Genomic DNA, 12,452 nt, shown 5'->3' on the forward strand with positions numbered 1-12,452 from the left:
GGAGAGAGAGAGAGAGAGAGAGAGAGAGAGAGAGACTAGGTGTCTGCAGTGTGCAGACATGCGCCTACAGTCTAAGAAATGATACCAGATCTCGAGACATCCTTCAGTAACATGGGGAAATGCCAGGTCCAAAACAGTTATTTGGAAGAGCAAAGCATAGCGTAGAATTCACGACAAGAAATGTGTGTATCCTTACGGTAAAGTAAAACGTCATGGCCCTGCTTCATGGGAGTCAAATGCTATTGAGGTGAGTGATAGGGCAGATGTGCGGTACGTACCGCGGTGTAATCAGCTTGTTCCGATTGAACAGCGCATATTTTAAGCAAAGGGAAGGATTTATCTCGCATATATATGGCTTGACGTCCATTTTAGCAAGTTGGAAGCATTCGCATGAATGGGCGTGGAAGATTTCTAAACATTACATCTGAGACATACTGGATCCCAAAAACTTTTCGACAAAATTATAGTAGACATTCAAATTTCCAAAACATTCTGCTGCAAAAGTATGCAAAAGACCTAAGGCTCTAACAGACCATCAGCAAAACATGACGTCATTCCTGAACAAAATATTTGTCAACAAAATTACAAAGTGGGTTTGATTTTTCAAAAGACACGCTAACCAGCACTCCGAGATATGATCCCGGGGTCCATGTTTAAGATCTAGACACATATCTGCTGGTGTGTGATCGGAATGAAAAAAAAAGATGTTTTCACCATGGACCAATCCCTACTGTCGCTGGTTGTTTGTGGGCTTTATCCGTAGCCAAGCCGCCACCGATAATAATTTTTGTCTTCCTTTACACGTGAGCCTAGCATGTCGTGAAAAATAAATGATATAACCCTTATTAAAATTATGGGCGTTATTGCCAGATAAAGTTAGAACGGAAGGAAATGGGGCGGAAAGATTGGCGATAAGCCAGAGTAATATATTTCCTAGACTGATCTAGCTTGGCAGAATTAATCTGCCCTAAATTGCGTTCGTCGCTACATTGCGTCCAAATAGGTTATTGTGTCCTCCTGTCGTGCAGGCAATTTTGTGATTCTAACGTGTAAAACTGAAGTGCCGTTTGGGGATATGTAAACTTAACGCCACCTCCCGCAGCACGTAATTTCTACATGCCTTCTCATGCGCTTTTAACTGTTAGCGCGACGCATATCCAACAACACAAGATCACACAGCTGTGCGTCATTAAGGCTGTACAGTGCCCCCAGGCCCAGAGCCCGGCCCCGGACATCACAAGGGCTGACCGGTGGCCAGGCTGACCACCGGCCCCGGGGCAAACGGTCAGTCCGATCGTCCGGCTGACAGATGGCCAATCGTTCGACCGGCCGCGGCCGCTTAGTCGATGGGTGTCTTTGTGCGCGCGGCGCGGCCGGCCGGACGACCCCGCCCCACTGACGGGTCACCTCAGGGGGGGGGGGATGGGTCGGACCAGCGGCTGCCGTCCAGGACGGCGGCACCACCGCTCTAACCCCCTAACCCCAACAGGCGCTGGACCAGCACGGACAGCCGACCGGCACCGGCCGCCGCCGTCGATCTTGTGCGAACCGGCGACCCCCGGCAATACAGCCGATATATCGATTTAATAGCGGCGTCGGCGCAATAAAGTGCTTGCACTCCGGCCCCAGAGCAAGCCATCGGACCGCCGGCCATAAAGCGGAATAGCAGGGCGTCCGAGCAATTAACGTCCGCCGGCACTTGTTCCGACGCTCCCAATGGTCACGGCACGACCGACAGGGACGGCGCGGCGCGCGAGCCTAATCTGCGGTCATGTATTTATGTAGATTACGTGACAGGATTGAAGACGACGGCTGCTCTGAATAAAACTCTAGCCACGGTCAATGACTTACCATACACACCGCTCTTCTGCAGCAGGAGTGCATGCTCAGTGCCCAGATCACGTTCCGATGCTGTTTGACAAAGGAGATTTAGTCCGACACTCGCAGCGCGGTGTTCGAAATTTGTCACCTTCAATCAGTAGCTCAGTGTATGGGTTGCATCAGATCCAACGCACGTACTGATCGGCGACGAGCCCCGACAGCAGCAGGCGCCGTCAACCGAGCTGCTATCCTGTGCCCTCTCCCCGCCCCGCCTACCGCAGCAGGCCCCCCCCCCCTCAGCGCTGTCAGCCGGGCTGCCCCCTGCGCCCCCCCTCCCCGCGCCGCCAGCCGGCCTGCCCCACCTCTCGCTCTGTGCCGCCGGTACCAGCGCGACTGGGGCGGCCACCGCGGCACCCCGCCGCCGGGCTCGTGTCAATTTGTGACCGGATCGGGAGGCGTCGGTCGGCGGCGGCGCCGGGCCCCCGCGGGGGCCAATCGTCTGACCGGAGCGCGGCCCGGGCGGCCGATCAGGGCGGCCATTTGGACTAACAGCCGGCTCGATGACCCGGCCTGCCTAACTTGAAACATAGGGCCAATCGCGGCCAGCGGCGGCCAGGGTCTCTCAGGGACGAATCGGGGCCGATACGCGGCGGTTTTCATTAAAACAACGGGAATGGATTATCGGGGAGGCGTCTCCGGCCTGGAGTGCCGATTGTGGGTCCCGTCCGCTTTGATTCGGCTCGAAAGCCGCCGTTCTGTGGGTCGGTGACAGTGCGACGCCTGCCGTTCTGGCTTCCGAGCAGCGACACGGCGATGCTGTACGTTACAACAAGGAGCTTTCCGGGTGGTGTTGGTGGTGTCTGATTTGACGAGGGCGAGCCGAGCGCTTAGCATGCTCTGAACAGTGCCTTCTGACTGCAGACGAATTTTTGCAACCCACCAACCCACCAACATCTGACCCGCAAGAAGCTGCGGACTTGTGGACGGGTTGTGGGCCGGATTTGGCTGGGTTTTGCCCATCAAAGACGCTAACGATCAAAACAATGCATGTGCTTTTATCTATGGCATCATATTATCGAAAAACCAGACAGTGCTGCCAAGCATAATAAAATTATGAACAAATCACACTTTCGATTTTTATACTAAGAGCTCCCATGTCAGTAAACCCATGGCCGACCTGGCACATCAGTGAACCAGGTTGCGCAAACTGAAAACAACTTTAAGTACCCATCTCAACAAAAAAAACTCAAGAAAAACGCCCCAATTTTCCACGCATTGTCCGATTTCATTCAGCAGAAGCTAGGTGTCATCATGATGAATACAGCCACACCCTGCGATTGGCTGTCACTGAAGGCGAGAAACGCTTAAATTGTATTGTTTCCTGCACAGACCATGCCTTATAATCAATCCAAATGATGAATATGCTAAACGGGAAAATATACGGCTCGTATTGCCCTAGTCTCAATATTTTGTCGATACAGCCCGTAGTTGCTAGCGTACCAATTGAGCAACAGTTGCCGAAATAGAAATGGGCATTGGCGATGACATAGAGCTTGTTTGTTTATACCTAAAGAGCATGCGACTTACAACCACAAAAACGGTGGCTTTCGCGTATGATTCGTTTCACTCTGACTGCCATTGCCACACGTTTTCAACAGACATGTCTGATTTGGACTTGTTTTCTGTTCGCGAGTTAATGGCGGGTCAGCATCGCCGCACAGCGTCCGTCCGCGGGCGAAGCCCTAACTGGCCGGGGCGGGCCGGGCTGCCGGCTGGCATTTTGGGAAAACTGAGTCTTTAGGTCGGGCTGCCAGCGTTATAGCGATGCCAGCGCTCCCCGCGGCCAACAACCAACAACCCATAAACAATAGTCAGTGACCGCTGCCAGCGTTATAGCGATGCCAGCGCTCCCCGCGGCGAACAACCAACAACTCATAAACAATAGCCAGTGACCACTGGCCGCCAACCAATCCAGATAAATGATCACTGAGGTCGTTACAGACCCGCCTTTTAGCGGCCAGCACACAATGGTCTTTGCCATTTGTATCTTATGGCCCGTTAGTGACAGCTGATCATTGCCCAACCGCAACAGGGGTCCAGCCCTGTACATTCAAAATTGTGCGGCCCGAACACTGCCCCCTCCCGTGTGCGCTGCGATTGTACAGTTGACAATCCCAAACAATCCAAGCAATGAGATGACAACCCATTACAACAAATGACTTGACCAAGCACTGCCAGGCGGCCGTTGTGGCCTCCAGCGTGTCAAAGGGGCGCTCCACTGCCGCCAATCTCAGACAGCGCCCCTGACCTCAACCGGCACGCACTGACCTTTGCTCTGTCCGGTAACCTTGTCTCGCAGAACGTTAATCTGGTGGACAGGGCCGAACTCCTCGAACATGGCGCGGATGTCGTTCTCGTCCATGTGTCGCGGCATCTGGCCCACGAACATCTTGATGGCGTCCGGGTCCGGCTGGTCCCGCGCGAGGCCGTCCGGTATCCGGCCGTTGCCGGTGGGGCCCAGGCCCGCCGAGCCCATCCTGCGACACGGGTGCGCGGTCAGCGGTGGCGGAACGGGCCTCCACTGAGCGCGCCGCCCCGGCCCGGGCTGCCACCGGCCACAAAAAGATTGGAGAGAGGTCGTTTGTCCAATCGTTGGGATACGACGTCATTTGTCCCGATGTCGACAATTTATCAAGGTTGGTTTTCCGATTCACACACGGGGGAAAAGCAGCACACTCCACTCCGTCTTTGTTCTCTCTTGTTTGTCGCGGGCGGCTGCAAGCACTTCATTAGCAGCTAGCTTACTAATGTTGCGATAATATTGCTTGCAGCCGCCGCTCGCAACCATGAAATCAAATCTGTCCTCGCATTGCAGTAGTCTGGACGATGGGCTGTTTCTTAACCATCGCGCTGTATCACATTTAAAGGTGTTGTGGTTAGCCGAGTTCACTTGTAAGCGTGAGCACACAGCTTCACATCTCTCTAGGCTCTGGAGCGTCGAGTGCTTGGCCAGTACGTCGCCAAAGTTGAGCGATGTCTTCAATACGCTACGTAATATTTGCAGCATTGGCCAACCAACTATTTCACATCCTGGAAATTAACTTTAACAGCTCGACTGAACCAGACGACGAGGCAAGTATGCTGAGGTGGTGTAAGATCCACATACGAATCCATACAGACATCCCCCTTTCCGTGTTCCCATCACAGCCCGACGCGCCACAGCCTATCCAACGAAGCGGGTCTTCTGCAATCGCCACGACAGCAACCGCAAAGCCGGCCCGACAAAACCTCAGCGAGGGACGAATCAATTCCAGCCATCTCTATTTACAGCGGCTCAGAGTCCTGCCCCGCTCTGCCCGGCTCGCTGGGTCCCGCTGGCTGAGGGCGGGGGAGGGGGGGGGGGGGGGGGCGGCGGGAGGCGGCGACGGCGCTCGCGCCGGATGTCCGGCTGCAACAGCTTGTCTGGCGCGCGGCAGCCAGCGGAGGGTGATGCGCCGTTTCCGCCGCGGGGAGCGGCGCCGCGGCTGTCAAGCGCCACGGCGGGTTTGATGGCCGGCTCATAGACTGGCCGGCCGCCGCAGCCCACGCCGCGGCGCCGCCGCCGACTTGTCATCCCTTTTATCGGCCATCAGCGGACGGATAAGATGGGCGACTGATGAGATGGCCCGGGAATTGGCGCGTGCCAGCCGGTGTCAGATGAGCAGGCAGCGTCTGCCAACTCGTGACGGAGTGCTGCGGCCTGAGCCGCGCCCTGATCGTCCTCGCCGCGCCGCGAGAGTAAGACACTAGATCACGCTGACTCAGCCGCGTGGTGTTTCTCAGCGATGGCCCGGGTTGTTGCCATCATCCCTTCTCGGGGATGCAAACAGCAGAGTAAAATCGCGTTGTCATTGCACTCTATGAGACAGCGGCATTCCCTCATCTTCTTCCCAGCACTTGCTCGCCATCACCGCACATACACATGCTGTCTGACGCGAACAGGTGCCAACGGGCTTGAACAATGGCCATCAGCTTTGGTGCACACCTGCGACGAGCATTGTCTAAGTAATTCCCACAGCCCAGTAATGCTGTCCAGTGCAACAAAGACGGGGTGCGGCGCCTGTCAGGAGGCAATGGGCGCAGTCACACCGACTGAGGGCCGGTCAACAGCTGGTGCTGCGGCCGGCGATGGGTGCTTTATCCGACGGTCCGTTATCCGACGGTCCGTTATCCGACGGAACACGCGATGTGCAACGGGTGCAAGCGTCGATGTGCACAACGGCACATATCGCAACGGTCATAAGGTAAAGGGGAATGGAAAGATCTCTGAGTGTTTAGCAAAGTCCAGTTCCAGCCTAAAAAGGTTGAAGATTGGATCATTCTAGCCATCGCATCCTGCAACAAATTATCACTTCCCGCGGCCAAATCAATCTTTACACGCGCTCGGGCGAGAGGTTTATGATCACCACCCCCACCAAAGGTTAATACCAGATAATTGTAGCCGCACCTAGCTTTGCTTAGTGTCAGGCAATTAAATAACGCAACTGTTTTGTATAAAAAACTAGGTGACCCTGCAAGGTCGTTGACCTGTGGTAAGCCAGTCAGGCCGTGGCTGTCAGTAAAGACAATTTCTGGGAAGTCGTTACATTTGATGCTACAGCAGAGTGTTACACAAATCCATACATATCTGAGAGAGCATCTTTAGCGACGAAATAATTGAGTTTAGGATTAAAACAAATTTAAATGACCTAGGGCCAGGTACAAAGGTCAGACCGAATTCAAAGCCAACCTGCCTTTTTACTGAACAGCTCGCTTTGTGAAGGAGTTTCTGAAGTTCGTCTCGAATTTTTTGATAGCAATGAACCGCAACAGGCATCTTCCATGGGCTTCTCAAAGGTCAGAGTAGGTCACTGACCTTAAATGACCCAGGCCAGCCCTTTGCTTGTTTTTTTTTGAGCGTAACGCCCTGAGTTATCATTGACGCTTCTTCAAATCTAAAAAAAAACAAACAAAAAAATCATAGAAAACCATACCAACCAACCAATCATAGAAATCAAGAAATCATAGATGTTTCAAACAAGATAACTGACCTTAATTGAACATTAGTGACTTTTTGCTTAAATCAGGTATCGAGGTTTAAGGCGGTTGCATGAGGAGGTCCGACGACACCTTGGACAACAACCTTGACTTCGACCTTGTTTAACCTTATTGGACCGGCTGTTCATGACCTACAGATCTCAAATTTTGACACAAGTAATTTTGCATGCATACTGATCCACCCGCTGTCTTTGGTGGCTCTATAGCCTTTTTTCTTTTGGGATCTCAGGGGGTCAAATTTTCCCCCACCCGGGCGGAGGGTATTCAACCGGCGACCTGGATCCGCATTAATAAGTAACAATTATCAAAATATAAAAATACAATTCGTTCTTAACATCATTTCAAATTTATCATAAGCGGTGCGATAAATGGTCAATGAGCACTGGTCGGAAAATGCACCAAAGACCAGTTCGATAAAAAGTTTCAAAGACCAGTTCGTGAAAATGTTCCCGCAGTTCGATAAAAAGGTCATTTTCGGGCGATGACTCAGGTCTAGAATTACAGAAAGGTTCCCCACATTTATAGCGGGCGGTATTCAAACTACCACGGCCTGCGTTTGACGTTGATCGTCTCACACTCTCGATCAATATACGATGGCCAAAGCCATAACCGTAGGACTGATACGCAAATAAAAGCCATCGCGGCACCACCATCCGGTTACCAAGCCACTGCGGCACAAGCGTCTGGTTACCAAGACAGTGCAGCACAAGCGTCTGGTTACCAAGCCACTGCGGCACCACCATCCGGTTACCAAGCCATTGCCAAGGCAGACTGCCCGAGCCCCAAAGCCAGCAGTCCCGGTCCCGCCGCTGAAGAGCCTCGGACAATGGCCCACGACGGCGGCTGACTCCGTCACCCCAGCAGGCAGCGGACGGCGCGGCAGCAGTGGTCCTGTGACGGCTCGAGCGCCGACCGCTGCTTCATGGCTCAAGTTAGCGTCGCGGGCGTAGCTGATCGGTCGGCGGTCGCGGCGGGTGGGCCCAGATGGGTCCCGGGGGACCCAGCTGCTCCCCGTCGCCGGGACCCTCCCATGTCCCGCACCTCCGCGCCGAACTTGCGTTATAACGCGCGGCGCCTCTGCCCCAGCCCGGGGTGAGGGCGGCGGGGTCACGGTCCGTGCCCGGCGGCCCGGCGGGCGCAGCCGGCCGGCTCTTGTGACGCACTCCCAACACGTGTGAGGGGAGGGTAGAGCGCAGGTGTCGGCGGAGGTGTCGGCCGTGACGCCGAACCCAAGGCGAGCGTCTTTGCCGGTCGCGCGGCTGGCTCCTGTTGTCGTGACGAAAACCGTAAAAATGGGCCTTACCAGTCAAACGGAGTGGAGAGAATGGGGTTTTCACTGAACAGCTTCAGTAAAAAAATGGCTGACATAGGTTAACCTCAGCCATCGACGTATAGGATTGGAGCAGCTTTGTAAAAGGAATGGCTATTTGACGGCTGCTTGACGGGTTTGACACCACGAGACATGTTCGGACATAAAGGTGCGCTATAATGGAAAGTGTGTAACCTGGAGATTGGTTCTCTATGGTACCCTAGCTTGTGTTCTCTACTCGAAGACTAGTATCAGTATTGTTTTCAACTTGTTCGTTTACAAAACAAATTTCAGCCCGGTAAGATGATGGCGTAGAATTAAAGCGCGGTACCCCATTATCATCCTTTCCCAAACACTAAAATTTTCGACCAAAAACTCCTGCCGATGAATAGACGGGACAGCAGCCGCCTGAATACGGCATCTACAGCGGTAGTACAACTATAGCGGTAGAAAAATTAACGGCGTCACGGGCAATAAATTGTTCAGAATTGCAACAGCACAACAAGCACAACAAGAGATTTGCAGAGTTGCAACAGCACAACAAGCGGGCTAAGTGGGGAAGTCAGAAGCAAACTTCCAGCTGGGTGGGGCTCAGGACATGAAGCAGCATCTCGCCTGAAGAAGCACGAGCACAGGCAATAGCTGGCGGCGCCAGCAGCCCGGACGTTCGTGCCGGGGTCCCCCGAAAAGGCTCGATTCCCCAGCCGGGTAACATCAACACTTGGACATCATCAATTATGTACCCCGCCTGCCGGCCGGGGGCACGCAAAGTCGCGTGTCGCTATCCAAGCCCCGACGATTGCACCGTAGATAAAAGCTATTAGTCGCCACTGGAAATGAATCGCTACATCAGTGTATCGAGTATGTCGGGCTCGGTTAATTGTGCCGGCCGATTGTGTTCGTTGCGAAAGCCGGACGGGGCTCGACCCCGGCTGTAGATAGATTTGACTGCACCTAGTCAACGGTTGCGGGGCGATGTGGCACCGAATGAGCCCTGATGGGAACCACAGAGGTCTCTCTCTGACATGCTCAACGTTGTGACCCAGACAAACCAGACTCGATACCTGAGCGATAGGCCACCCAAATGTACGTAACATGCCAGTGGGTCCTTGAATTATTTTGAAGGAGGTCTCATCAATGTCAATGGGTTGCATTAGGGTCAGATGTCAGAGTTCTGGGTTGGGTTGGGTCCGATTTAGTGGGCTCGGCCCGATATTGGACGGGCTGGGTGATATCTGGGCCACGTTGGATCATCTCGGGGAGGCTTGGGTTAGATACATCAGGCTGGGTCATGTCAAGCATGTCTCGGGTTAGATATCGGTGCTGCGCCGGTTGGACAACAGTGCACCCTATCACCGAGCTCCATCTCTCCGGACCGCAGTGACAGGCCGGTGCGCCGTGTTCGCATACAACAAAGGCGGCGTTTCCGGCGGTGTCTGGGCCGGAAAACCGCCGCCATCTCCTTAAATTGGCCGCAAACCAGTCTCTGCCGGCAGCTTGCGGAATGACTGCGCCTTCATCCGCTACGCGGTGCTGACCCTGCGCCCGGGCTCGAGCCCGCAACATCGGCGGCAGCTCAGGAGGTATCTCTCTCTCTCTAGCAACTTACTTGCGTCGTTGTCGTACCGATTTTCCGCCTCTCACGCATCTAACGTATCTCGTGGCAATTTGAGGCACTCCCTCCAGAAATGCGGCGCTATTGAGCCCGGAGATAGCGTCCAGGTCCACCCCGACGCGCGCGACCGACCGAGGGCGACGCCGTCGGCCGGGACAGGCGTGGCCGGCCGAGAGAGAGCGTTGGCCGCGCACGGTGGGCGCCGCTGCCGACAGCAGCACCACACGAACGGACGGCGCTGCCGGCAGCGCCCGCCGGCGACAGCGGCTGGCGGCCTGCAGGGCGCGCCAACGCCGCCCCGCGCGTCGCCCACAGCAGACGAACAAGAGCTTCAGCCGATCGGCGGCGCCTGGCGGACTCCCTCTCATCCGACAGCGGCCAGATATAATAAGTGCGGCCCATCAGCCGGAGCCGCATCAGTATGCATCGACTGGCGTCGCCGCCAGCATATCACCGCGCGCAAAACACCTCGCCCTCCGCCCGCTCCCGGCGGGCAGCACGGCGCGCCACTGCGCCGCGCCGGCCTCGGGTCTCGCCGAGAGGAGGGGCCTGGGTCGCCGGCGGCTTGGCGGAGCCTGGGTCGGAGCCCCGGGGTCAAGCGGCAGGCCAGCGGTCGGTCAGCAGCGGCGATGAAAAAATTGCCGATCCTACGACAAGGATATATATATATATATATATATATATATATATATATATATATATATATATATATTCCTGGAATGCTTAAATACACATTAATTAAGTTCAATCTCTGGCCGCGAGCCAAGAAATGCAGTCGCAGGTCCCAAATCATCTACATCACTGGCACATAATCTATATCCATAACAACGTGCAGGCTAAGGACAACGAAAAAACAATAGTAGGATTACGCTTTTGCTGCCGAAGCCTACGTTAAGGATGAACAGCAAACTGCAACAAGCTTCATGCGATCGACATTAATATCCAGGTGAAGTAAGGAAGACGAAGAAAATGGGCGCAATTTCGGGGACAGCTGACCCCCCCCCCCTATCTTACATTGGGTGCACGTTAAGATATATCTGCGCCCTAGAAATGCTGGAGTTTGGTTTTGCTCTGCACGCCGCCATCCCACTGTCAGTGACATCATCTGAGGACGTAGTTCGCCACGCGCTCATCAAATCGCCCGATGACGCATTCTACGGCTCAAATGTCAGGATAAATCCGAACAGAAAGTTTCGGAAGTGGTAAACTATGCCTGTCCAGCCTGTGTGGTTCGTCAAGCACGGAGCTGCTCTTCAAGGTGGAACCACGCACGAGCTTGTATAACGCGCAGTTATGTCATCACCATGACAACATATGAAGATACAACAGCCGGATTTGAGATAAGTAAGAGGAACATTGTCGACAGTCGACAGGAACTAAGTACTTTCGGAAATAAAAAGGGAAGAACAGGATGGACGTAGCGAAATAAAGCGTCAAATGAGCAAGAAGAACAGATCGATAGGGAGAAGGAATGGAAGAGGACTTTACTAGAATGATGAAAAAATTAAGATGTGAGCGAAGTTGCCGCGAATAGCAGAAGAAATAGACAGTTGGCGCGACCGAGAGAGGTTGAAGGATGTAAACATTCAGAGAACGCCGGGAGTGGGTCAGCGGGGAAGCACTATACGGCGTGGCGAAGCGAGGAGACGAGACCGACGGGGGCTCGACGGGGAGCGCGGGGAGGGGAGCTCACACGTACAGGGCGTGCCGGAGCTCGCTGAGGCTGAAGCAGTCTCGCTCGCGCCACATGGTGAGGAGGCAGCCTCTCACGCCGGCACCTTACCACCACTGCCGCTGCCGCCGCCCGAACATGTGTGCCACAGGTGGTGACGTCACGCAGCGGCGTCTGTCGGCCGCCTGACGTGAGATCGATACAATCGAGCGCCGCCGGTAAACAGCCGAGCCAGCCGGCCCGGCGGCGGCAGCCGGGCGTACGCCGACCGGGAGGTGAGCTAAAGCAAGGCTGGGGCTCGTGGGTGAGACAGGGTGAAGCCTACTCCGGGGGAGGGGGACTCGGAGCGTGCGCCGCGGACGAGCTCTCCTGTCCTGAGACGTGCTCAGGTGTGCTGTGCGCGCATTGGGTAGGTGGTGATTGGTCATGGCCCCGCGTTACTGGATGTCAGACGGAAGACATGGCTACCATTGTCATGTTTTTGATGATACCATGGCCCACCCCAAATCAGTTAATGGCACTACACCAAGCATACGCACTACATTTCGGCCCGAAATCATCGCTCCAGCCTGCAAGGGCCCGAGCGAGCCAACGCATCGCTTCAAGCGAAACAACTTTCAGCGGACGTAACCACGGCTGAGGTCAGTCGGCGTCGAGGGAAATGCGTCCTGTTTCATGGGGGGGGGGGGGATTTCTATAAATGACACCAACATCTTAAACTGCAACCCAGCACCCAAGTCCGCGTGGTTGAAGTCACTGCCTTTGGCGCATTCACAGTTTGCAACGGCGAGCAGCCGCCAGTGCAACAGACAGGCCAACCTCGCTTGAGGAAGCTGCACGTGCCCTCTCGTCTGCCGGGCCTCCGGCGGCGGCGAGGGGCACTGATGTCTGGGTCTCGCGGCGATAAAGCAGACTCCGCACAGAAGTTTGCCCCTAAAGTTGATCGTGTTGACACAACG

The 12,452-nt window shown here is 54.8% G+C and overlaps 2 protein-coding genes across 2 annotated transcripts in view; one reads left to right on the forward strand and one right to left on the reverse strand.

The window, feature by feature from the left end:
• The window catches only part of LOC119107245 (CUGBP Elav-like family member 5), an 11,455-nt gene extending 10,208 nt beyond the window's left edge, over positions 1-1,247 (forward strand). Inside the window, exon 3 of the mRNA XM_037230661.1 lies at positions 1,219-1,247. Coding sequence (XP_037086556.1) covers positions 1,219-1,247 — 29 coding nt within the window. The remainder of the gene's footprint in view (positions 1-1,218) is intronic.
• A 2,901-nt stretch (positions 1,248-4,148) lies between these two features.
• Positions 4,149-12,452, reverse strand: part of LOC119107108 (CUGBP Elav-like family member 2) — a gene marked incomplete at its 3' end in the record, with an annotated part of 46,232 nt that continues 37,928 nt past the window's right edge. Inside the window, 1 exon segment of the mRNA XM_037230481.1 lies at positions 4,149-4,358. Coding sequence (XP_037086376.1) covers positions 4,149-4,358 — 210 coding nt within the window.

This window comes from Pollicipes pollicipes, unplaced genomic scaffold (assembly GCF_011947565.3).
Source record: "Pollicipes pollicipes isolate AB1234 unplaced genomic scaffold, Ppol_2.1 Scaffold_6686;HRSCAF=7923_pilon_pilon_pilon, whole genome shotgun sequence".
Lineage (NCBI taxonomy): Eukaryota > Metazoa > Arthropoda > Thecostraca > Pollicipedomorpha > Pollicipedidae > Pollicipes > Pollicipes pollicipes.